Source organism: Candoia aspera, chromosome 3, assembly GCF_035149785.1.
Source record: "Candoia aspera isolate rCanAsp1 chromosome 3, rCanAsp1.hap2, whole genome shotgun sequence".
Classification (NCBI taxonomy): Eukaryota; Metazoa; Chordata; class Lepidosauria; order Squamata; family Boidae; genus Candoia; species Candoia aspera.
The window spans coordinates 42,994,976-43,020,602 of record NC_086155.1 but is presented as its reverse complement, the minus strand read 5'-3'; the positions used below and the strand labels follow the sequence as shown (position 1 = coordinate 43,020,602).

At 42.1% G+C, this 25,627-nt stretch overlaps 1 protein-coding gene across 1 annotated transcript in view; it reads left to right on the top strand.

Annotated features, from left to right (window-relative positions):
• Window positions 1-25,627, top strand: part of LOC134493159 (complement component receptor 1-like protein) — a 36,539-nt gene that overhangs the window by 9,741 nt on the left and 1,171 nt on the right. Inside the window, exons 3-11 of the mRNA XM_063297471.1 lie at window positions 1,243-1,345; window positions 2,589-2,674; window positions 3,486-3,683; window positions 5,095-5,277; window positions 5,375-5,464; window positions 7,932-7,973; window positions 19,758-19,799; window positions 23,129-23,170; window positions 23,833-23,856. Of these exons, the coding sequence (XP_063153541.1) occupies window positions 1,243-1,345; window positions 2,589-2,674; window positions 3,486-3,683; window positions 5,095-5,277; window positions 5,375-5,464; window positions 7,932-7,973; window positions 19,758-19,799; window positions 23,129-23,170; window positions 23,833-23,856 (810 nt within the window). The remainder of the gene's footprint in view (window positions 1-1,242; window positions 1,346-2,588; window positions 2,675-3,485; window positions 3,684-5,094; window positions 5,278-5,374; window positions 5,465-7,931; window positions 7,974-19,757; window positions 19,800-23,128; window positions 23,171-23,832; window positions 23,857-25,627) is intronic.

Genomic DNA, 25,627 nt, shown 5'->3' with positions numbered 1-25,627 from the left:
CAGAGGGATGGGCAGGGAGTAGGGGTGGGCCAATGCTTCTGTTCCTGTTCAGTGGCAAGTGAGCCCCAGCATTTAGATGCATTCCTGCTCTGCTCAGAGGGTTTCCTCATGTACACTTGGGCGCTCTGGCTGGAAACTGGGGTCTGGAGCTGGGGGTCCTGGATAGGGCTGGGCCCAGTCCCCGATTGAAAGAAGTCATCAAGAAGTCAGTCACTCACGCCCTGGTCATCTCCCATATAGACTACTGCAACATGCTTTACATGGGGCTACCCCTGAAGAGCATCCGGAAGCTACAGCTGGTTCAGAATGCGGCCACGCGAGCAGTCTTAGGAGCCCCTAGAAGGGCACATATAACCCCTTTTCTGCACGAGCTGCATTGGGTGCCAGTCTGCTTCTGGGTCCAATTCAAGATGTTGGTTACTACCTTTAAAGCCCTACGTGGCATGGGTCCAGGTTACGTGATGGACTGCCTCACCCCCGTTACATCGACCTGTCCCACCCATCAGGCAGAGAGGGCATGCTATGGACCCTGTCCGTGAGAGATTGCCAATTGGCAGGGTCCAGGAAGAGGGCCTTCTCTGCCGTGGCCCCCACCCTGTGGAACACTATACCCCCAGAGGTAAGGCAGGACCCCACTCTCCCAGCCTTGTGAAAGGGAATGAAAACCTCGCTTTGCCACCTCACTTGAGGCAGGAGGGGGTGGTTGGCACTGTAATGCGGCCCCAAAGAATTTTATCAAAATTCTTTGTTTGTCCATCTGGGATTTTATATTTTATATTTTTATGATGCTCTTGTTATGATTTTAATCTCTTGATATTTTAATTGAATTGTAAACTGCCCAGAGTCACTTGGAGAGATGGGCAGTGAAGAAATGTGAGAAATATATAAGTAAATAAATAAAATGTTTTATGACGTCACAGAAGGATATGAAAGGGGCAGCCCTTGCATTGCAACAGCACAAAGCTGCTTTTGTCATTTTGATGCAAGCCTCTGATTCTGCAGGTGCCTCTGTTACCCTGGAGGGTCTCACATCTCTCTGGGGAGGGAGCAAGAAAAGCCTGTTGAAGCAGGCTGGATTTAGATTTGCATTATATCCCAGATATAGAACTGCTGCGTTCCCACATGACTGATGTACTCTCTGTGGGGACCTGTGTTTCCCATCCTCTGATATGTCAGATCTGCATCACTTTTACACTAAACTGTGACAGTTCATAATAACGTAAGTGCTAATTATTCTTCTAGGGAAAAAATGTCCCCCTCCAGTTATAGAGAACGGCAAGGCAGATGCTGATGCTGATGATGACATCCGCCTTGGTGGTAACGTAACTTTCTCCTGTAAACATGGGTGAGTTGTGGTTCATCTCTTAAAATAGTTACCTAAGAAATAATAGCCACAACAATCAGTTTAAAATAAAATTAAGCCTTTTTTAAAATTGGTATCCTTAAATGTGCAGCCTCGCATGGAGCAGAATGGTAGGCAGCAGTTTTGCAAGCAAAACTCTCGCCACGACCTGAGTTTGATCCCAGCGGAAGCTGGATCCTCAGGTAGCTGGCTCAGGTCGACTCAGCCTTCCATCCTTCCGAGGCCGGCAAATGGGTACCCAGCTTGCTGGGGAAGGTGACAACTGGGGAAGGCAATGGCAAACCACCCCGCTATAGTCTGCCAGGAAAAGGTCACGAAAGCGGTGTCCCTCCAAAGGGTCAGACATGACTCAATGCTTGCACTGGGGACCTTTCACCTTGTTCGTTCTTAAATGTAAATATATGTAGACAATACTGCCACCTAAGTTTTGGAACACTTTTGAAAAATATATAAATCAAGACAAGTGCATCCACCCATTGTTTTTAGATATAAATATAATTTCTTCTCTTTTCTTCATTTATTTTTCAAATTTGTATTACCTCCCATCTCCCCCCAAAGAGGGACTCTGAGCGGTTATAAATCATTTAGAAAGGAATTAAATGAGTCTTTTTGTCCCAACTATGGAACATTCAACCGAGACAGCTTCTTGTTCTGCTTGCATGAGACTTATTTAACCACTGTAATGATTGCCTATTCTGACATACTCAGTCTCACAAGGGGATTCTTAATGAAAACTGATTTATTGAAAGAATAGTATGCAAATACGAAGAAAGCTGAGAATGAGCAAAAGCGCGCCAAATACAAACTAAAAACCCTCGCTTCAAAACCAGCCCCGCCCTTCCTCAGTCCTAGCAACCACCCCCTCCCAGGTGTTAGCAACCGTTACCCACATCGGCCTGAGAAAGTAACCTTGAACAGAGTCACTAACCCAAACATACATTTCACAGTTGCAGTAAGAAGATTACAGCCTGGCACGGCTGGAAATTTCCAACCCGCAAACACGGGTTAGAAAAGTGACATGTGAAACGTTACGATGTATACAGAACATTGAAACGATGAACATGACAACCACTTCTTTTTAAAAACTGCTTCACGGGACTCCAACTGCTTTAATGCTTCATTTTCTTTAACCATTTTTACTGTTATTGTGTTGTGATTCTTAAGAGATAACAATATAGGGTGGGATATAGAAATCTGTATTCTGATTGTTTCTCTTTTTCTTCAGGTTTAGACTTATTGGTGGAGCTACCCTTAAGTGTATTCTGAGCAATGGCAGGGTTGCCTGGAACAGCAATTTCCCATTTTGCCAACGTAAGAGATTTTGCTTTAAAGTTATTAAAGTTTATTCCAGTGGTTTTTGGTGCAGCTTCCAAACAGTTAGTGTTCTGTCTAGGGCAAGATATAAAGTGGAATAATCTAAGGCAGCTGAGGATTCCTGAATGCGTAAAGAGCAGAGAGGATCTCCTTCAACAGGCTTGTGTAACTAAGTAATGTAACGCTGCAGTCCTTCATCCTGAAATCTCCATGGCTTTCTTTATTTAACAACCTATTGCTGTTCCTAAGAATTGGAAGCGTTCCACAAATGTATTGCAGGAATGCTACTGCTTTTTGACCAAGATTAGGAGAAGATAAATTTATCAACTAAATTATGTATAATCAGCCTCACCATGTTCTACGATAGTTTATATGTCTTCATCTTATTTATCAGTCAGTCCCATTGTTGCCTATTGTATGTTGCAGTTACTCCCCAATATCTCAAAAATAGGTCTCTCTCAATCCTACCATTATCCTGAAAATGTGATCAATCCTATGGACCTTAGCATATCCCCTTTTACGGCTGTAGCCTTTGACTACAGCAGTACCTGGGTAACAAAACCCCACCCATGAACTGGACAGAGTCAGTTTGGTTTTAGGAATCCTCTGCAGTGATACGATTTCTCCTCTGCCACAGACAAAGTGAGCTCTTTGCTTTCAGCTGGTGGAAGGAGAACGTTTCCCAGAGTGTTTATTTACTTGACTGCAGTAGCCCCTTGAATGAAACAGCCAGAACTTTCTTCAGCGCCAAAGTGTGACTGTAATTCTAATTAAACGGTGAATTCAAAGAAACCATTCTCTCCCCCAGGCATCCCTTGTCCTCGTCCTGACAAAATTCTCAATGGATACTTTGATCCCCATCCTAATGATGAATATGACTATGAATCACTGGTAATCTATCGCTGTGACCGTGATTTCTCCCTAATTGGAAATTCAACGATCAGATGCATAGTTGCAGAAGATGGGCTAAATGGAGAGTGGAATTCACCTGCCCCTGAATGTAAACGTAAGGAAAAATTGAATCGCTTTTAACCTCTAATTTGTTAAATTGCTTTTTAAATTTCTGTTGCTGGTAAATAAAATTCTTGCAGGAAGCAAATCATTACATAATACATGAATTTGGATTAAGCTGAAGTTGGTGACTATTAGGTCCTATTGGAAGGGATAACGTTTAGATTCGTTATGAACAATTTTTTTTTTATGTTGAGTTCATCTGTTTTTGGTCATTGCTTGCAAAATAACAGAGGTTTTTACTTTCTGCAGTAATAACTAGTAATGATCTTCCAACATAGTTTCTTGGTTGGATAAGCAACCCAACTTAAAAATGTGAAAACGTGCAGTAGTAACAGTAAAGTAAATCATGTACTTGGTGGAAATAAAAACTAACTGCAAAAATACTAACTGAATACTACCTTGTAGTGGCTTCATATCAGATACTAGCCTTCAGCCTCAGCCTGAATAGTTTACATATTGATGTTGCCCCCACTGCACCCCCAGTTAAGCAGCAATATTAATTTTTTCTCATGCTGTGCGATTTTGGTGAACTGCTTACAATGCCATCCAAACAACCCAGATCTGGCTTGCTGGAGAGAACAATGTTGTTCCTCTCAGTTCCATCCGCAGTGGAAATGGAGTGTGCTGCTGCAGACGTGCTCAGAGAGAGGAGGCAACTGTTGTTGGAAGGCCTGGAAACAGTGGGGGACTGATTCTCAGGGTGAGAAGAAAGAAAAGCAAATGCTGGTTACATACCCTCTTTAGCCAAGGGCCAGCTTGTTGGAAGTCCTGGCAAATCCAGCATGCCTCATTAGCATGTGAATTAGCATGTAAATTGAGTTGTCCCACAATGCAACTCTGAGGAAGCTGTTTGTTGCCACTCCCACTTCCTCTCCCTCTCTTTCTTCTTCTTCCACTGGGGGAGAAGCAAGCATGCTGCTCTGCTCTCCATTCATCAGGGCCATGTGCTCGGGCCTTGATGAAGGATTTGCCCCTTTCTTTCACACAGCCCTTGGCAGCAAAATAGGGCTTAGGGTTTAGGGCAAAACTAAGTATTTAGAAAGAAAAGAACAAAGGAACTTCATCTTTTCCACCAAGATGGATGTAACAGAACAACAAAGAATAAAGTCAGTAAGATTCTTTTTACGTCTTAACCTAATCTGTCTAAGCGTGTAATTCTTTATGCTTGGGAGGGTTGAATGAGTAAGATCAATAACCTGTGTTTCTCTGACATGCTCACTGAAGCTATCTAAGATAATTTTCTTTTATCTGTGCCAGCTTCTCAGCTGTGTTATAAGCTCTGCTCCATTTCAGGGGTTCAAACAGGCCACTAAATTGGCTTCACAGCTCTTGTTTGTTTTTTATTTAGCCCTGAAGCTGTTGCTCTAGGCTGGTTTCTTTTAAATGCTACTTTCTCTTTTCAGAAGTCAAATGTGATCGACCAGAAGTGGAAAATGGACAGTTAGTGAATTTACCTAATCCTTCATATACCTATAATGACGGTATCAGCTTTGAATGTAATCCTGGCTATTCTGCACTGGGAAGCCTGTATATTAAATGTGGGGCTAACAGTTCGTGGGTTCCTGCCATCCCCAAATGTGTCAAAGGTAACTATCTTACAGTCTTGCAGAACAGTTGGGTGGATCTTTAATATGGAACATTCTGCCTGACTACTCTGAAATCATCATTTTCTGTTTCCCCCAGTTATTCCCTCTACCACTCAACCTTTTCCCACAAGTAGAGTTATGACGTCCACCACTGTCCATGCAGAAGATAAGAAAACTGTGACAACGGGTGAGTTAGAATGTCACAGAACCATTAATGAGGTTCAGGTGTTAAGAAGTGTTGACTAGGTTGTTGGAAATATTTCTATACTTACAGAGAAGTTCTCCATACAAAAGGGAGATTAGCTCCTAGTCTTTCCTCGCATAGAGAAGCTTCTTGCACCTACGCTCGGAACTTGCATTTCCTGGGCACTGGCACTGGCAACAGGGAATGCCTGTAGCTCATGCAGTCTGGCCCATGTACTCTTCCCATGCCTAAGATTTCATGTGAATCCCCCTGTTTAGATATCCTGGTAGCATTGTCACATGCTGACGTACGACAGTGATACAGCCAAAACTATATAAGTCCTGAGAAATAAGACAGGCAGACAGACACCATGCTTGGGGAAATAGTACAAGTAATTCTGTGGGGGAAGGGGGTAGAGGGCGTGAGAAACTTCCAGAAACAACCCACAGAAGACTGAGAATGCATGGAGCTCTCAAATGCTGTTGTTGCTGGAGGAAACAGAAAACTGGAGGTAGGGAAGGGATAGAGCAGTGTTTCTCAACCTTGGCAACTTGAAGACGTGTGGACTTCAACTCCCAGAATTCCCCAGACAGCCATGATTTGGCTGCAATGCTTAAGTAATTCTAGACCGCAATTACATGTGTAGGTCCCCAACGGTTGTTCTAAATAGCATATGGTGGGGCTAACGGCATATTCTAGCAGGAGTTTTCGGTTTAAAAACTCCCACCCTCCAAAAGGAGTTCAAAACACCAAAACAAAAAAAAAAACCCAACCAAAGGCTAAATTATAGTCTATGACCCAAAAGACAAATGGAAAAGGAGTGTGTAGCCTCCAAACAATTGAAAAGAAGCCAACTACTGGAAAGCTAAAGCCTTGGCAAAATGACAGGATTCAGGTTGCTGTTCTTACAAGTAGGGATGACTCTTGTTTTCGGCTTGATATTAATTTTCTTTTTTGGCCTGCAGAGGGTGTTTATGATCCCCTATTGAGTACTATAAATAATATAGTTTGCACACTTGTACAAAACCTTTGCAGTGAAAAGTGCCTTGCTATGTGTCATATGATATGTTATCTGTCATATGTGTTTAGACTTTATCTATTTTCTGAGAAGAAGTATAAAAGCAATAGCTCCCTTAGCAGCTTGTATCTGTAGCCTAATATGGGTATTCAGTAGATGGAAACATCTTTTTCTTCTGAGCTTTGAGCTCAGTTTCACCCATACTTAAGCTATCTGCAATCATTAAACAGAGATCCCCAGTTTCATGGCGGGCACTTGTACGCACACTTAAGTACTGAGGCCTGGGCAAAACATACTGCAGACTGCATGCTGTGCTCAATACACTAAGGGATTTAATTGAGAAAACACAGGCGCTGCCCTTTACCACTTTTCACACAGCCACTCATGCCCTAGTCACCTCATGACTGGACCACTGCAGTGCGCACTACATGGGGCTGCCCTTGAAGGCCAGCTGGAAGCTACAGCTGGTTCAAAATGCAGTGGCACAGGCAGTAATGGCTGCTCCTCATTGTGCCCATGTATCATCTCTGCTTTGCAAGCAACATTGGTTACCAGTTGACTTTTGCCTATCTCCAAATGTTTCTGTCCATCTGGTATGATCTGGCAGAATGGGTGTGCTCTGGGTCCCTTCAGTTAAACGTGGTCAACTTGTGGGACTGAGGAAGCATGCCTTCTCCGTCGCAGCCCCCACTCTCTGAAACAGCATGCCCCCTGGGTACATTTGGTTTCCCCTCTTCAAATGTCCCAGAAGCCTCTTAAACCTGGCTCTCTTCCCAGGCCTGGGGTTAGGGTGTTTGTGGCACCCCTGTTGGATTTTTCTGGATGTTATATATGTGACTTTGTCCATGCAGTCGTGTTTCTTTTAAATTATGCATTCTTTTAAATATTGTGACCTGCCAGAGTCTTTTTGGAGCCAGGCAGACTTGCAATCCATCCATCCATCCTTTAATTAATTAAATAAATAAATAAATAAATAAAATTTATTTTGTCATGAGTAGTTACAAAAAGAAAAGATCAGTGGAATATTACCCTTAACTCTGACATAGTGGTGTACCGTCTTATGGTTCCTAGCAGCATGGATACAGTAAGAGAAGATGGAATAATAGTTTGCCAGTCAAATAGTGGAACTGGTGCTCAAAGAATTACCGACAGTGAAGAAATTAAATTCACAACAAAAATGAAATGTTTCAGTGACATTTCAGGTTTAACTAGGAAGGTCAGCAAAATGAGATTCAAATTATCAAGGAAAAGGGGGAAAGGAACAGAAATCGGAATATATTGTTCTGTTTATAGGTCATCCACAAAAATAGACTATTTTAGTGCTCTTCTAGTTTCTGTGTGTGCAATTAATGATATATTTTTCTGTGCACTGAGAAGCTCAGTTCATTCTTTCTCTATCACTTTCATAGCAAATTTCTAAACCATGTTTAATCAACTCTTTCTCTCAAACAGAAGCTACACATACGCCAAGCACAACTCTCAGGCACGATGCAGGTAAGGCTAAAACCTTCATTTCAGGTGACCCATTGCATTTCTATCGGTAGTTCGTTTTAAAATGTAAACTGTTGAATTGAATATGGCTGGCTGTGATCTGGGATTTGGGAAGACAAAGAGGCAAAGAGAAAAGTCTTCTTCCACACTTCAGTAATGCTCATAGCTTATCTTGTAAAGTCTTTGTATCTCTTTAAATGACAAAAAATGATCATCTTCTCAAATTCAGCAGGATGTTTCTCTGTGCTGTGTGAACGACATTTTTTCCATTACCAAAGAAAGGACTTCCCAACTGGTTGGGAGAAAAGTTAACACTGTTTAACCAATTAATAGACATAGAGAGAATGTATTATTGATTCATCAAGTTTGGTTGCAAAAAGGAGATAACATTTGCATCATTATCCGTAGGTGTCAGAAGTAAAATTACTCTATTAGACATCCTAACAATGTGAATAAGAGCCAGTCTGGGGTCGTGGTTAAGGCTAGAAACCAGGAGGCCATGAGTTCTAGTCCTGCCCTAGGCATGAAGCCAGCCGGGTGACCTTGGGCCAGTCACTCTCTCTCAGCTCTAGGAGGCAGGCAATGGCAAACCACCTCTGAAAAACCTTGCCAAGATATCTGCAAGGACTAGTCCAGGGAGTCACCAGGGGTTTAGCCATCAGGTTTTTATCATATGTATATTTATCAGGTATTATATTTATTCTGTATTTTTATGGGGTTTTTAATCTGTGTTTTATTGTAAACCGCCCAGTGTCCCTTTCCGGGGGGATGGACAGTGATAAATTCGATAAATAGATACATACATACATACATACATACATACATAAAAATCTAACAGGAGATAAAAACAGGGAATTGGTCTGGGATTTGGGAAGACAAAGAGGCAAAGAGAAAAGTCTTCTTCCACACTTCAGTAATGCTCATAGCTTAGCATAGCTTAACATAGCATAGTTGAAATGTAGCCGTTATGGGCAACTCCTTAAAGCACCTCAAACTCTTCTGGGATAGTGATGAATTAGTTAGTTTCTATTCATCATGGAAGCTAACAGAATAGCAAATAGTGCTATTTTAAACTACAAATACAAACAGTTTTAAGGGTAGGGAATTTAAGTAGTATTTTTTGTTGTTGTTGTTGATCAACTAGCAGTAGCTCACAAGAAGCAAACCAAAGGATTTGGAGTAAACTGGGACTTCCCAGTCAATAGGGAAAAACCACTCTGTCTGTGGACAGGGGAACTGCTTGCTTTGATATTGCTCCCTTGAGGATGGAATTCCAACATTAACATCAGTTCCTGGTTTGTAAAAAATACATCGTGATTTTGGGCAAGTTTTCCCTTCTTCTCTCTTCCTCTCTCTCTCCCATCACCAGCACCCTTGATTGTGCTTTTCTCTTGATTCTTATCTATTATTTTAAAACTAGAATAGCCTGAAAAGGACTCAGTATCTTAATTTTCTCTCAGTCTGTGTAAAGAAGCTGTGTGGTTATTCCCAATTCCAATGCTGTCCACTGAGAGGGAGGTCTTTTCTCCAGATCGCTGCAGGTGTGAATGTGTTAAAAGCACATCTGATCCTAAGCTTATCTCAGGCCTATCCTGAGAAATTTCAGACGGCCCTTCTCCAGAAACCAGAAAAGGAGGCAAAGTGAAGGAAGGAGGAAAAGAATTAACTGTCATTCTGGAAAAAGTGGGTGCGATTGTCTGAATTTTCAGTCTGGTGAAGTGCTGTCCAAAAGACTCAAACAGAGAAAAGTTTCCAGATTTCTTGGGAGGAGCTCATGTTGCCACTCTGTCTTTGGGGCTCCAGAAGAATTGTTCTTGAGTTTCTTTTTCATTTGCAGCCACACAAGCAAGCTGGAAATTGTTTTTCATTGTATAGACAGCTTTTCTCCAAAAAAACTAGAGATTTGTGGAGTGGGAGAATACAAACACCAAGAAATTACAGCCTAAGGAGAAAGCAAACAGCAACCTATTCTGTCACTCTGTTTCAGAAGCCTAGAATGTGCCCTCTGACCATAAATGCCAAGCCCAGGGTGGGAGGCAGTGAAAAAGCATTTTGACTTGTGAGCTGCTTTAGGTGACAATATTGGCTGAAAAATGGGATCTCATGCACATAATTAAGCTTGAGAAAATGACAGGGGCATCTCAGACCAATGATGCCATTCTTACTGAGAAAAGATTGCCAGATCTTGGAGGTTTATTGTTCCAGCTGGCGGGTGTGGTCTGGTACAGCTCAGACCCATGATGAAGGAAGAGCTATGCCTTTGGGTTATATTGGATGATTGACACAATGGGTGCCCGTGGTTGTGGGGGGGGGACGACAAGGGAGGGGCAAGTGACACTTTATATGTTAACACACTGTCAGGTACATGATCTCATCATGACTTGTACCAGATATGTATGGTGTCCACTGTGCTGAAAGATGTAGGATTGTTTTCTCAGATGTAAATGCTTCATAACTTATCTTAATGTAAGCTTTGTGATTCTTGTAATGCTAAACTTTTGCTTTTAATGCTAAACTAAATTCTCTATAATCAATACTATAGAATATGATTATAGAAAGCAGCCCTACCACTGCAGTAAATCAACCAATGTTGAAACCTTCCTTCAGCCTCCTGGGTCAGTTAGTGGGTAGAAGTGCATCCTGTTGTACTTGATAAACATAAAGGGCCTCAGATGGGGAATCTTCATATATGGCCCCCTTTTCTTTAGTCACCCATTCAAATGCTGCTTTCTTGCATGAGATTCATGTAACACTGGGGAGATTTTCCTAACAGATACCCCAGAATGCGCAATCTTGGCGCATCAGATTTTATAGCTCTTTAAGGCAACCTGAAATTCTGCCTCTTACAGTGCAATGCATGAGAATTCCCAATACCTTTAGATAAACAATATCTTGGCGTTCACTGTTGGCTTTGCTGGGAATTGTCCCGGTACAATACAAATGGAAAAACAAAGAAGGTTCTTGCAGCTGGCCTTAGGTCACCAAATTTAACTACAATAATTTGTAAGAAAGAAGCATAAGAAAATAGTTTGTGGCTTTATAAATCGTTCTACAGTTTCATTATAGATCTCTCCTTACCACTCCTGCTTGAAAACTTTCTTATCATGCTCCAGGTAACTGTACCTCTCCAGAACCACCCCCCTATTCGTCACTAAAGGGAGACACTCTGAAAGAAAGCTACCCAGTTGGGACTGTCCTGACATACAGTTGCATCACAGGTTATGAATATATACCTGGAATCAATCCTTCAATTAAATGTCTGAGCACTTCAAAATGGTCTGAAGTTTCAGTATTTTGTCAGGGTGAGTATCTTCATGATAGTTCTATTTTTGAAAAAATACCATCTGTATCACATGTATTTACTTTTCTTAAATCTCACCCTTCATCTGGTCTGCCAAAACATCATTATGAAATTCAGTAAAAATACAAAAACAAGCAACTTTAGTAGTTTATATATCCTACCTGAGAACCTTACCATTCTAACATATACGCTGAGTTATTAATCAAATTAACTAAGGAAAACCAATATTTTAAATCCATTCTGAAAATTACTTTGTGTGGGCAGCAGTCTAACCTTCAGAGAATGGATAATTTGTGGTCAGAGTTCAACCTTCTAAAAAGCTCTATCACATGTTCTGGATTCCGGTCTTCATTTGCTGATGGTCCAACTAAAACCAGTTTCTAAATTACTGTGTTGTAGCTTTGAGAAGTAGGGTAAGTCAAACAGTTTCTGGCCTTAAAAGGAGGCAGCACCTTACTTCCTTGGTGTCTTTGCCAGGAGCAGGGCCGCAACTAGGGTCTGTGTCACCTGGGGCAAACAGGGATTCCACACCCATTTTGGCACCCTCCCAGTGTTCATTTTGCCCCCCCCCCGGCATGGCGCCCGGGGCACATGCCCTGCTTGCCCGCCCCCCGAGTTGCGGCCCTGGCCAGGAGCTCCCCTTGAAAGCAGAGCCATTGTAAGCAGGGACATTGGAAGAGGCACCCAGGTGATTGGCACTGAGAGTGGAAGGCATCTCCTGTCTGGGCAGAATCCTTCCCTGAAAGCCGGGGTACTTGGGCATCTAATCCTCAGTGGTAGTTTAGGGGTAGCAAGGTTAATATGAAATTGCTGTGACTGCAACAAAAAATTGGGCAGCCCATGGAAGGCCAGCCAGAGGGATGGGCAGGGAGTAGGGGTGGGCCAATGCTTCTGTTCCTGTTCAGTGGCAAGTGAGCCCCAGCATTTAGATGCATTCCTGCTCTGCTCAGAGGGTTTCCTCATGTACACTTGGGCGCTCTGGCTGGAAACTGGGGTCTGGAGCTGGGGGTCCTGGATAGGGCTGGGCCCAGTCCCCGATTGAAAGAAGTCATCAAGAAGTCAGTCACTCACGCCCTGGTCATCTCCCATATAGACTACTGCAACATGCTTTACATGGGGCTACCCCTGAAGAGCATCCGGAAGCTACAGCTGGTTCAGAATGCGGCCACGCAAGCAGTCTTAGTAGCCCCTAGAAGGGCACATATAACCCATTTGCTGCACGAGCTGCATTGGGTGCCAGTCTGCTTCTGGGTCCAATTCAAGATGTTGGTTACTACCTTTAAAGCCCTACGTGGCATGGGTCCAGGTTACGTGATGGACTGCCTCACCCCCGTTACATCGACCTGTCCCACTCAGTCAAGCAGAGAGGGCATGCTATGGACCCTGTCCATGAGAAATTGCCAATTGGCAGGGTCCAGGAAGAGGGCCTTCTCTGCCGTGGCCCCCACCCTGTGGAACACTATACCCCCAGAGGTAAGGCAGGACCCCACTCTCCCAGCCTTGTGAAAGGGAATGAAATCCTCGCTTTGCCACCTCACTTGAGGCAGGAGGGGGTGGTTGGCACTGTAATGCGGCCCCGAAGAATTTTATCAAAATTCTTTGTTTGTCCATCTGGGATTTTATATTTTATATTTATATTTTTATGATGCTCTTGTTATGATTTTAATCTCTTGATATTTTAATTGAATTGTAAACTGCCCAGAGTCACTTGGAGGGATGCGCAGTGAAGAAATGTGAGAAATATATAAGTAAATAAATAAAATGTTTTATGACGTCACAGAAGGATATGAAAGGGGCAGCCCTGCATTGCAACAGCACAAAGCTGCTTTTGTCATTTTGATGCAAGCCTCTGATTCTGCAGGTGCCTCTGTTACCCTGGAGGGTCTCACATCTCTCTGGGGAGGGAGCAAGAAAAGCCTGTTGAAGCAGGCTGGATTTAGATTTGCATTATATCCCAGATATAGAACTGCTGCGTTCCCCCATGACTGATGTACTCTCTGTGGGGACCTGTGTTTCCCATCCTCTGATATGTCAGATCTGCATCACTTTTACACTAAACTGTGACAGTTCATAATAACGTAAGTGCTAATTATTCTTCTAGGGAAAAAATGTCCCCCTCCAATTATAGAGAACGGCAAGGCAGATGCTGATGCTGATGATGACATCCGCCTTGGTGGTAATGTAACTTTCTCCTGTACACATGGGTGAGTTGTGGTTCATCTCTTAAAATAGTTACCTAAGAAATAATAGCCACAACAATCAGTTTAAAATAAAATTAAGCCTTTTTTAAAATTGGTATCCTTAAATGTGCAGCCTCATATGGAGCAGAATGGTAGGCAGCAGTTTTGCAAGCAAAACTCTTGCCACGACCTGAGTTTGATCCCAGCGGAAGCTGGATCCTCAGGTAGCTGGCTCAGGTCAACTCAGCCTTCCATCCTTCCGAGGCCGGCAAATGGGTACCCAGCTTGCTGGGGAAGGTGACAACTGGGGAAGGCAATGGCAAACCACCCCGCTATAGTCTGCCAGGAAAAGGTCACAAAAGCGGTGTCCCTCCAAAGGGTCAGACATGACTCAATGCTTGCACTGGGGACCTTTCACCTTGTTCGTTCTTAAATGTAAATATATGTAGACAGTACTGCCACCTAAGTTTTGGAACACTTTTGAAAAATATATAAATCAAGACAAGTGCATCCACCCATTGTGTTTAGATATAAATATAATTTCTTCTCTTTTCTTTATTTATTTTTCAAATTTGTATTACCTCCCATCTCACCCCAAAGAGGGACTCTGAGCGGTTATAAATCATTTAGAAAGGAACTAAATGAGTCTTTTTGTCCCAACTATGGAACATTCAACCTAGACAGCTTCTTGTTCTGCTTGCATGAGACTTATTTAACCACTCCTTTTTAAAAACTGCTTCACGGGACTCCAACTGCTTTAATACTTCATTTTCTTTAACCATTTTTACTGTTATTGTGTTGTGATTCTTAAGAGATAACAATATAGGGTGGGATATAGAAATCTGTATTCTGATTGTTTCTCTTTTTCTTCAGGTTTAGACTTATTGGTGGAGCTACCCTTAAGTGTATTCTGAGCAATGGCAGGGTTGCCTGGAACAGCAATTTCCCATTTTGCCAACGTAAGAGATTTTGCTTTAAAGTTATTAAAGTTTATTCCAGTGGTTTTTGGTACAGCTTCCAAACAGTTAGTGTTCTGTCTAGGGCAAGATATAAGGTGGAATAACCTAAGGCAGCTGAGGATTCCTGAATGCGTAAAGAGCAGAGAGGATCTCCTTCAGCAGGCTTGTGTAACTAAGTAATGTAACGCTGCAGTCCTTCATCCTGAAATCTCCATGGCTTTCTTTATTTAACAACCTATTGCTGTTCCTAAGAATTGGAAGCGTTCCACAAATTTTTTGCAGGAATGCTACTGCTTTTTGACCAAGATTAGGAGAAGATAAATTTATCAACTAAATTATGTATAATCAGCCTCACCATGTTCTACGATAGTTTATATGTCTTCATCTTATTTATCAGTCAGTCCCATTGTTGCCTATTGTATGTTGCAGTTACTCCCCAATATCTCAAAAATAGGTCTCTCTCAATCCTACCATTATCCTGAAAATGTGATCAATCCTATGGACCTTAGCATATCCCCTTTTACGGCTGTAGCCTTTGACTACAGCAGTACCTGGGTAACAAAACCCCACCCATGAACTGGACAGAGTCAGTTTGGTTTTAGGAATCCTCTGCAGTGATACGATTTCTCCTCTGCCACAGACAAAGTGAGCTCTTTGCTTTCAGCTGGTGGAAGGAGAACGTTTCCCAGGGTGTTTATTTACTTGACTGCAGTAGCCCCTTGAATGAAACAGCCAGAACTTTCTTCAGCGCCAAAGTGTAACTGTAATTCTAATTAAAAGGTGAATTCAAAGAAACCATTCTCTCCCCCAGGCATCCCTTGTCCTCGTCCTGACAAAATTCTCAATGGATACTTTGATCCTCATCCTAATGATGAATATGACTATGAATCACTGGTAATCTATCGCTGTGACCGTGATTTCTCCCTAATTGGAAATTCAACGATCAGATGCATAGTTGCAGAAGATGGTCTAAATGGAGAGTGGAATTCACCTGCCCCTGAATGTAAACGTAAGGAAAAATTGAATCGCTTTTAACCTCTAATTTGTTGAATTGCTTTTTAAATTTCTGTTGCTGGTAAATAAAATTCTTGCAGGAAGCAAATCATTACATAATACATGAATTTGGATTAAGCTGAAGTTGGTGACTATTAGGTCCTATTGGAAGGGATAACGTTTAGATTCGTTATGAACAATTTTTTTTTTATGTTGAGTTCATCTGTTTTTGGTCATTGCTTGCAAAATAACAGAGGTTTTTACTTTCTGCAGTAATAACTAGTAATGGTCTTCCAACATAGTTTCTTGGTTGGATAAGCAACCCAACTTAAAAATGTGAAAATGTGCAGTAGTAACAGTAAAGTAAATCATGTACTTGGTGGAAATAAAAACTAACTGCAAAAATACTAACTGAATACTACCTTGTAGTGGCTTCATATCAGATACTAGCCTTCAGCCTCAGCCTGAATAGTTTACATATTGATGTTGCCCCCACTGCACCCCCAGTTAAGCAGCAATATTAATTTTTTCTCATGCTGTGCGATTTTGGTGAACTGCTTACAATGCCATCCAAACAACCCAGATCTGGCTTGCTGGAGAGAACAATGTTGTTCCTCTCAGTTCCATCCGCAGTGGAAATGGAGTGTGCTGCTGCAGACGTGCTCAGAGAGAGGAGGCAACTGTTGTTGGAAGGCCTGGAAACAGTGGGGGACTGATTCTCAGGGTGAGAAGAAAGAAAAGCAAATGCTGGTTACATATCCTCTTTAGCCAAGGGCCAGCTTGTTGGAAGACCTGGAAACAGTGGGGGACTGATTCTCAGGGTGAGAAGAAAGAAAAGCAAATGCTGGTTACATACCCTCTTTAGCCAAGGGCCAGCTTGTTGGAAGTCCTGGCAAATCCAGCATGCCTCATTAGCATGTGAATTAGCATGTAAATTGAGTTGTCCCACAATGCAACTCTGAGGAAGCTGTTTGTTGCCACTCCCACTTCCTCTCCCTCTCTTTCTTCTTCTTCCACTGGGGGAGAAGCAAGCATGCTGCTCTGCTCTCCATTCATCAGGGCCATGTGCTCGGGCCTTGATGAAGGATTTGCCCCTTTCTTTCACACAGCCCTTGGCAGCAAAATAGGGCTTAGGGTTTAGGGCAAAACTAAGTATTTAGAAAGAAAAGAACAAAGGAACTTCACCTTTTCCACCAAGATGGATGTAACAGAACAACAAAGAATAAAGTCAGTAAGATTCTTTTTACGTCTTAACCTAATCTGTCTAAGCGTGTAATTCTTTATGCTTGGGAGGGCTGAATGAGTAAGATCAATAACCTGTGTTTCTCTGACATGCTCACTGAAGCTATCTAAGATAATTTTCTTTTATCTGTGCCAGCTTCTCAGCTGTGTTATAAGCTCTGCTCCATTTCAGGGGTTCAAACAGGCCACTAAATTGGCTTCACAGCTCTTGTTTGTTTTTTATTTAGCCCCAAAGCTGTTGCTCTAGGCTGGTTTCTTTTAAATGCTACTTTCTCTTTTCAGAAGTCAAATGTGATCGACCAGAAGTGGAAAATGGACAGTTAGTGAATTTACCTAATCCTTCATATACCTATAATGACGGTATCAGCTTTGAATGTAATCCTGGCTATTCTGCACTGGGAAGCCTGTATATTAAATGTGGGGCTAACAGTTCGTGGGTTCCTGCCATCCCCAAATGTGTCAAAGGTAACACTCTTACAGTCTTGCAGAACAGTTGGGTGGATCTTTAATATGGAACATTCTGCCTGACTACTCTGAAATCATCATTTTCTGTTTCCCCCAGTTATTCCCTCTACCACTCAACCTTTCCCCACAAGTAGAGTTATGACGTCCACCACTGTCCATGCAGAAGATAAGAAAACTGTGACAACGGGTGAGTTAGAATGTCACAGAACCATTAATGAGGTTCAGGTGTTAAGAAGTGTTGACTAGGTTGTTGGAAATATTTCTATACTTACAGAGAAGTTCTCCATACAAAAGGGAGATTAGCTCCTAGTCTTTCCTCGCATAGAGAAGCTTCTTGCACCTACGCTCGGAACTTGCATTTCCTGGGCACTGGCACTGGCAACAGGGAATGCCTGTAGCTCATGCAGTCTGGCCCATGTACTCTTTCCATGCCTAAGATTTCATGTGAATCCCCCTGTTTAGATATCCTGGTAGCATTGTCACATGCTGACGTACGACAGTGATACAGCCAAAACTATATAAGTCCTGAGAAATAAGACAGGCAGACAGACACCATGCTTGGGGAAATAGTACAAGTAATTCTGTGGGGGAAGGGGGTAGGGGGCGTGAGAAACTTCCAGAAACAACCCACAGAAGACTGAGAATGCATGGAGCTCTCAAATGCTGTTGTTGCTGGAGGAAACAGAAAACTGGAGGTAGGGAAGGGATAGAGCAGTGTTTCTCAACCTTGGCAACTTGAAGACGTGTGGACTTCAACTCCCAGAATTCCCCAGACAGCCATGATTTGGCTGCAATGCTTAAGTAATTCTAGACCGCAATTACATGTGTAGGTCCCCAACGGTTGTTCTAAATAGCATATGGTGGGGCTAACGGCATATTCTAGCAGGAGTTTTCGGTTTAAAAACTCCCACCCTCCAAAAGGAGTTCAAAACACCAAAACAAAAAAAAAACCCAACCAAAGGCTAAATTATAGTCTATGACCCAAAAGACAAATGGAAAAGGAGTGTGTAGCCTCCAAACAATTGAAAAGAAGCCAACTACTGGAAAGCCTTGGCAAAATGACAGGATTCAGGTTGCTGTTCTTACAAGTAGGGATGACTCTTGTTTTCGGCTTGATATTAATTTTCTTTTTTGGCCTGCAGAGGGTGTTTATGATCCCCTATTGAGTACTATAAATAATATAGTTTGCACACTTGTACAAAACCTTTGCGTGAAAAGTGCCTTGCTATGTGTCATATGATATGTTATCTTTCATATGTGTTTAGACTTTATCTATTTTCTGAGAAGAAGTATAAAAGCAATAGCTCCCTTAGCAGCTTATATCTGTAGCCTAATATGGGTATTCAGTAGATGGAAACATCTTTTTCTTCTGAGCTTTGAGCTCAGTTTCACCCATACTTAAGCTATCTGCAATCATTAAACAGAGATCCCCAGTTTCATGGCGGGCACTTGTATGCACACTTAAGTACTGAGGCCTGGGCAAAACATACTGCAGACTGCATGCTGTGCTCAATACACTAAGGGATTTAATTGAGAAAACACAGGCGCTGCCCTTTACCCCTTTTCACACAGCCACTCATGCCCTAGTCACCTCATGACTGGACCACTGCAGTGCGCACTACATGGGGCTGCCCTTGAAGGCCAGCTGGAAGCTACAGCTGGTTCAAAATGCAGTGGCACAGGCAGTAATGGCTGCTCCTCATTGTGCCCATGTATCATCTCTGCTTTGCAAGCAACATTGGTTACCAGTTGACTTTTGCCTATCTCCAAATGTTTCTGTCCATCTGGTATGATCTGGCAGAATGGGTGTGCTCTGGGTCCCTTCAGTTAAACGTGGTCAACTTGTGGGACTGAGGAAGCATGCCTTCTCCGTCGCAGCCCCCACTCTCTGAAACAGCATGCCCCCTGGGTACATTTGGTTTCCCCTCTTCAAATGTCCCAGAAGCCTCTTAAACCTGGCTCTGTTCCCAGGCCTGGGGTTAGGGTGTTTGTGGCACCCCTGTTAGATTTTTCTGGATGTTATTTATGTGGCTTTGTCCATGCAGTCGTGTTTCTTTTAAATTATGCATTCTTTTAAATATTGTAACCTGCCAGAGTCGTTTTGGAGCCAGGCAGACTTGCAATCCATCCATCCATCCATCCATCCGTCCATTAATTAATTAAATAATTAAATAAAATTTATTTTATCATGATTAGTTACAAAAAGAAAAGATCAGTGGGATATTACCCTTAACTCTGACATAGTGGTATACCGTCTTATGGTTCCTAGCAGCATGGATACAGTAAGAGAAGATGGAATAATAGTTTGCCAGTGAAATAGTGGAACTGGTGCTCAAAGAATTACAGACAGTGAAGAAATTACATTCACAACAAAAATGAAATGTTTCAGTGACATTTCAGGTTTAACTAGGAAGGTCAGCAAAATGAGATTCAAATTATCAAGGAAAAGGGGGAAAGGAACAGAAATCGGAATATATTGTTCTGTTTATAGGTCATCCACAAAAATAGACTTGTTTAGTGCTCTTCTATTTCTGTGTGCAATTAATGATATATTTTTCTGTGCACTGAGAAGCTCAGTTCATTCTTTCTCTATCACTTTCATAGCAAATTTCTAAACCATGTTTAATCAACTCTTTCTCTCAAACAGAAGCTACACATACGCGAAGTACAACTCTCAGACGTGATAAAGGTAAGGCTAAAATGTTGATCATAGATGACATATTGTATTGCTGTAGGCAAATTAATGTTTGTATCCCTCCAAATGACAAAAAGATCAGTTTTTCAAATGAAGCAGGATGTTTCTGTATACTTTGCCAGTTGGCTTTTTCGTTACGAAAGTGAGGAGTTCCAAAATGACTGAAAGCCAAGTAACAAAACAGCAAAACACCTTTTTAACCCAATACAGAAACAGAGAATTAATTTGCCAAATAAGCAGTGGAACTGGTCCCAGGCAATGGTGAGACTGCATTGGAGATACATTCATAACAGAAATGTAATGTTTTAGTGGCATGGCTCTGATGCACAAGGGCAGCAAAGATATTTTCATATATTATCAAGAAAAAAAAATCAGAACAAATTTCACACAGATGATTCAACACAACTGAATTAATTTTATTAGGAGATGATTGTTAAGAATCTTGGCTAGGAAAGTGCTGTATGATAATTGCATTGATAACTTAGAATTGCACAATAAATATAGGACCTGCATTGTGAGATATCCCACCTGATGTGCATGCTGCCTTCATTCCAAAGTGTCTATGTGGTAATGTCTAACTGCTTAGGAACTCTGGGTGAGCTTGTCCACCCTCTGTTTCCTGAGGTACCTAGCCTTACCCTTCATTGCTATGCTCATAGCCCAAACTTGGTCTTCCATTCCCTCTGTGTCTCTTCATATGACTCACTGGTTTCCAGAGATGGAGGCCCTGTGTGATCACTTGCTGTCGGGACCAGGAAATCCATTTGGCTGACTCCTGGCCTTTTTTTCTGGTGGCAGAGGCACCATAGGTGCTCTGTTAAAGCTTCCCAAGTATCATGACATAGAGACAACCCCCCATCACAGCAAACTCCCACTCCCTTTTCCAGTCTTTCCACGGAAAAGGCATTTTAACTTCGGCAATTTCAGCTTGACCTTTTTTGCTATCCAATTTCTTGAGGTCCAGTGAATTAATAGTTCCCACTGAGGGGACTGAGCTGTCTGCCCACCTCAGGTTCAGCAGCAGTCTTGGTCTCTGACATAAGCTCTAACATGTCTTCTATTGGCTGTACAGGCAAATGCATTTTCCTAATCTATCACCTGCAGGAGCATTCTGCCTCACCACTATTCTTGGTAGTCTGTTGAACCCAGAAGCTAAACATAAAAATGTCTTTTGGGAGTGCCATTCACTTTATGTCTCTGCTAGAAAATCTGTAAGTAAAAGCAAAAAACAAACAAACCCAAAACACCAAAAAACCAAAACAACCCAACCCAAAACAAAACGTAACAAAATCTTCTGTCCATCTACCTAGTCCAAGTTAGATTCCAGCCTGTGTGCCATCAATCAATACCTTTCCAAAAATCTTAAAAGAAAAAAAAATCAATAAAAAATTACTTGGGGCTACCCCCTGATTTTCAGTGATCCTACCCCTACCCCCATATCATAGCAAAAGGAGGCAGACAGGGGATGCCTGGCTGTGCCCATGACAGGTATGAGGTGAGAAGAGGCCTCGTCAGTCCATTCCCTCAAAGCTTCTGGAGCTGCCCATCCTTTGGCCCTACTGTCCTGCCATGGTGCAGCTTATTTCCATTGACATGAGCCCTCTTATTGGGGGAATGCCTTCGCCTGGCCTCCAGCTCCTTACAGCCTGAGCATTGTTACTTCCCAGTAACTGAGAATAACGCTGCTGCCGCTGCTTAATAACAACAACAAGAATAATAAACTCTGTAGCACCTCCTTCTGGCCCTTGAGGCATGTGACCAGACATTAACAGCCATCCTCCTTCCCAAGGAGTTTTATTAAAAGCACCTGATATAGACAGCCAGTTTGGTGTAGTGGCTATGGCGCTGGCCTAGGAAGCAGGAGACTGTGACTTCTAGGCCTCCCTCAGGCATGAAAGCCAGCTGGGTGATTTGGGGCAGTCACTCTCTCCCAGCCCACCCCACCACACAAGGTGGTTGTTGTGGGGAAAAATAGGAGGCAGGAGTACAGGTTTAGTATGTTTGCTGCCTTGAATTATATATATAAAAAGGTGGGATAAAAATCTTATAATAATAATACGATTTAAAAATCAAGGCTATTAAAAATAAGAAAAAGATAGTCATATGTAAACCCAAATATGGGTGGATAACATAAGGACTATAGCTAATAAAATCACACAGCTTCTTCAAAATCAATCTCCCATAAAATGCTGTCAGGGAGACAGAATGGTGGGAAGGATCTATTGTACAGCTCAAAAATGTCAAAGATGAAGAAACATACAGGAACTGAGTTTGATCGGCCCAAATACAATAAATTTCACATTAAAAAATCAAAGGCAATTATGAGAAACAATCAAACAGACACACAGAAAATAAAGCATAAAATCCTGACAATTTCTCTTTTTCCCTTTCAAAACATGACTTTTAACCATCCCAGTGGCACTCAGTTAGCTCAGTTTGCTGCTAGAAGGACTGAAGAAAGCCAAAGACTACTAGAGGTCCAACAATATTAAGGAATTAAATGTAAAAAAAAAAAGACTATTTCCAGACACCATCATGAGAAAAATGTGAGACGTGAGAACATTTATTTTGAAATGCCCCTCACATAACATTTACAGGTAGTTCTCAACTTACAATGACAATTGGGGCCAGAATTTCCATTGCTAAGCAATGTAGTCATAAAATTCAAATGCATTGCTTAGCAACAGCAATCCCTACAGTCCCGGTTGCCGTTGTTAACTGAATCCCACGGTTGTTAGGCAAGCCGACTTCCTGCCGGCTTCCCACAACCAAAGTCAGGCTGGCAGGCAGGTAAGTGGTTGCTGCTGGGTAGGGGAGGGAGTAAGGGGGTGCGTGAGGGTGCTGCGGGTGTGTGCAGGGGTGTGCGAGAGGTGCTGTGCAGGGGTGTGTAGCATGGGTCAGGAAGGGTGGGTGGAGGTGCATGAGAGGTGCCACACGGGTGGGGAAGGGTGCACAGGGGTGTGGCACGGGTTGGGGATGCGCAGGAGGTGCTGCATGGGTCAAGGAGGGCATGTGGGGTGAGATGCAGGTTGGGGAGGGTGCACAAGTGGCCGGCCTGGTGCGAGGACAGAGGGACTGAGGAGGGTGCATGGGTGGGGGAGACGTATCCCAGCAACTTGCAAACTTCCCTGTCGGCTTCCCCACTGACTTTCCAGGGAAGCCAGCAGGGAAGGCTGCAAATGCCGATCATGTGATCATGGGATGCTTAGCGACCGGTCGTAAATTGTAGATTTTTCTGTGCACTGAGTAATCAGTTTATTGTATTATTTTCTATAGAGTTTTTCACAGTTAATTTTATTTTATCAATATTTTCTCTGAAACAGAAACTACACGGATGCCAAATACAACTTCCAAAGGTCATACAGGTAAGGCTAAAACTATTACATGACCTGCTCCACTTGTTTAGGCAAGATGGTTTCTTTTCGAATGTGAAGTGATTTTGCATTGACTATGGCAGCTTATAATAAAAGACTCAGAAAGGGAAGGAGACAAACAAAAATGGCATTTTCTTCAATTCAGCAATGCTTATATGGAAACACTTCTACAATCTTCATATCCTCCCAAATAACACCTATGCAACAAAGACCAATTTCTCGTATTAAGCAACACATTTCTACCTGCTGTGCCAAGTGGCTTTTCCATAGTTAGACCTTCTAAAATGGAGAGCAATTTAGCAAAAAAAAAAATCAACTCTTCAAATCAAAGCTTTTAATTGTAGTAGTAGTAGTAGTACTGCTACTATTACTAATGCATTGTTGTTCCTAGTATTTGTCCAGCTCGATTGCAGGGTCCACTTGTTTTGCAGTGTACTCATTTTAGTTCACCTATTCAAACTCATAGTCTAGCACCTTATTCACTACATCACACTGGCTTCCTACTATTTAGTAATAAATAATAATGTTATTTTAAATAAACCAGATTGAGAAAGCATATGTTGATTACAGAGACAGAGAGAGAGAGAGAGAGAGATCATGTATCATAGGCTCAAAAGTTTAGCTCATTTCCCTTCCCCTTTTTTCTGTTTTAGGATACAACAAAACTACAGCACTTGGTAAGTAATTTCACAGCAGGCTATTTCAATGTGCAGATGATGCTATTCTATTTTCATGAATGATGAACAGATATTTATTCATTGTTACAATTTGTTTGGTAACTCATACATGTGATCTCCACTGATTTTATCCTCACAGTAGAACTCTATATGTAGTTTGACCTGATGTATTTTGACTGCATAAACACATCCACTGAGTTCTATAGACAAGTGAGGTCTTGAACCTCAGTTTTTCCAATCTCAGTCATGTTCATTGTGGTAAACATCCCTTTCCCTCTCCAGTTGATGTGTTGGAGTTGTCACTGAAGACTTTGTTAGACTTTGGCAGCTGCCTTAACTGAAAGTAACTTTTCCAACTTCTCACAGAAATTTCATTTACATCTTTTAGGGTTACAGGAATTTCAGCAACTTAAATATATTTCATACTTTACTCCTGAAACATCTTAGGCAGAGATTCACTTTTTTCTTAATGCCTTTCCTATGAAGTGGTGAGGAACTGAACTGCTTTGCAGATAACCGAAAGCTTTGCAGCTATGTGTTTACTAAACAATTTCCTGAATCTTTATCAGCTTGTCCAACAAAGACAGTCTGATTCTCTGCAGTGGGGAATCTTCAAGTATTTATAAAAGCTTCCATGTGAATGGAATCCTAATAAAGAAAAATGATTGAGTTATTTAGATCTGCTAAAACTCATTATCAGAATCCTAGCTCACATTGCAGCCCCTCCCAAGAACCCAAGAATATTGCAGATCATATAATAGAAATGTTAGGGAGAAAGAATACCCCACTTGCCCAGAAGGCCACACATGGGAAACAAAGAGACTGATCATGAAATCCAGCATCAAGAATTGTGCCACCACTTAATATGAGAAGAAAATATTTCTGCTCACTCAGAAGGGGAATTTCTATGGTTTCTGCCATATAGCCTACCTGTTTTTCTGAAGGAGCTTCTGGTCTTCAACAGCTGCCTTTGGTAGAGGGGTAAGGAGGAATGTAAGGACAAACAAAGACTAAGTTGGACTAAGTTGCAATTTTCTGAAGGGAAATATTGAATAGGGTACTCCAGGACTCTGTCTTTGGTTATATGCTAGTCAACTTTTTATAAATAGCCTAAAGGATGGAACAGAAGAGATGTAATGTCCAGATAACACCAAGCTGGAGGTTGTGTGTGGGGGGAGCATTACTTTAGAGGACAAAACCACAATTCAAAATAACCTCAACGGATTTGAACATTGAGTCAAATCCAACAGTATGATGATCATTGGTTAGAAATTAATGTTCTGCATCTAGGCAGGAAAAATCAAAGACACTGATATGGTATAGGACATGGGAGACCTGGCATGGGGGCAGTGAGTGTGAGAAGGACCTAGGGGTTCTAGTGGAACACTCACTGAATGTGAGCAAGCCATGTGATGCAACAACTACTAAGGCCAACAAATTCTTGGGCTGCATTAACCATTATGTCCACATCCAGAGGAAGTAATAGTTCCACTGTATCCATGCTGATTGGATTGCATTTGGATTACAGTGTTATGTCTTGAGCATCGCAATTTATAAGGTTCAGGGAAAATTGGAGTAAGTTCAGAGGATCTAGAAATGAAACCTTATGAGGAGTACATAGACATGAGAACCAGTTTGGTCTAGTGGTTAAGGTGCTGGGCTAGAAACCAGGAGACTGAGTTCTAGTCCCACCTTAGGCACGAAAGCCGGCTGGGTGACCTTGGGCCAGTCACTCTCCCTCAGCCCAACCCACCTCACAGGGCTGTTGTTG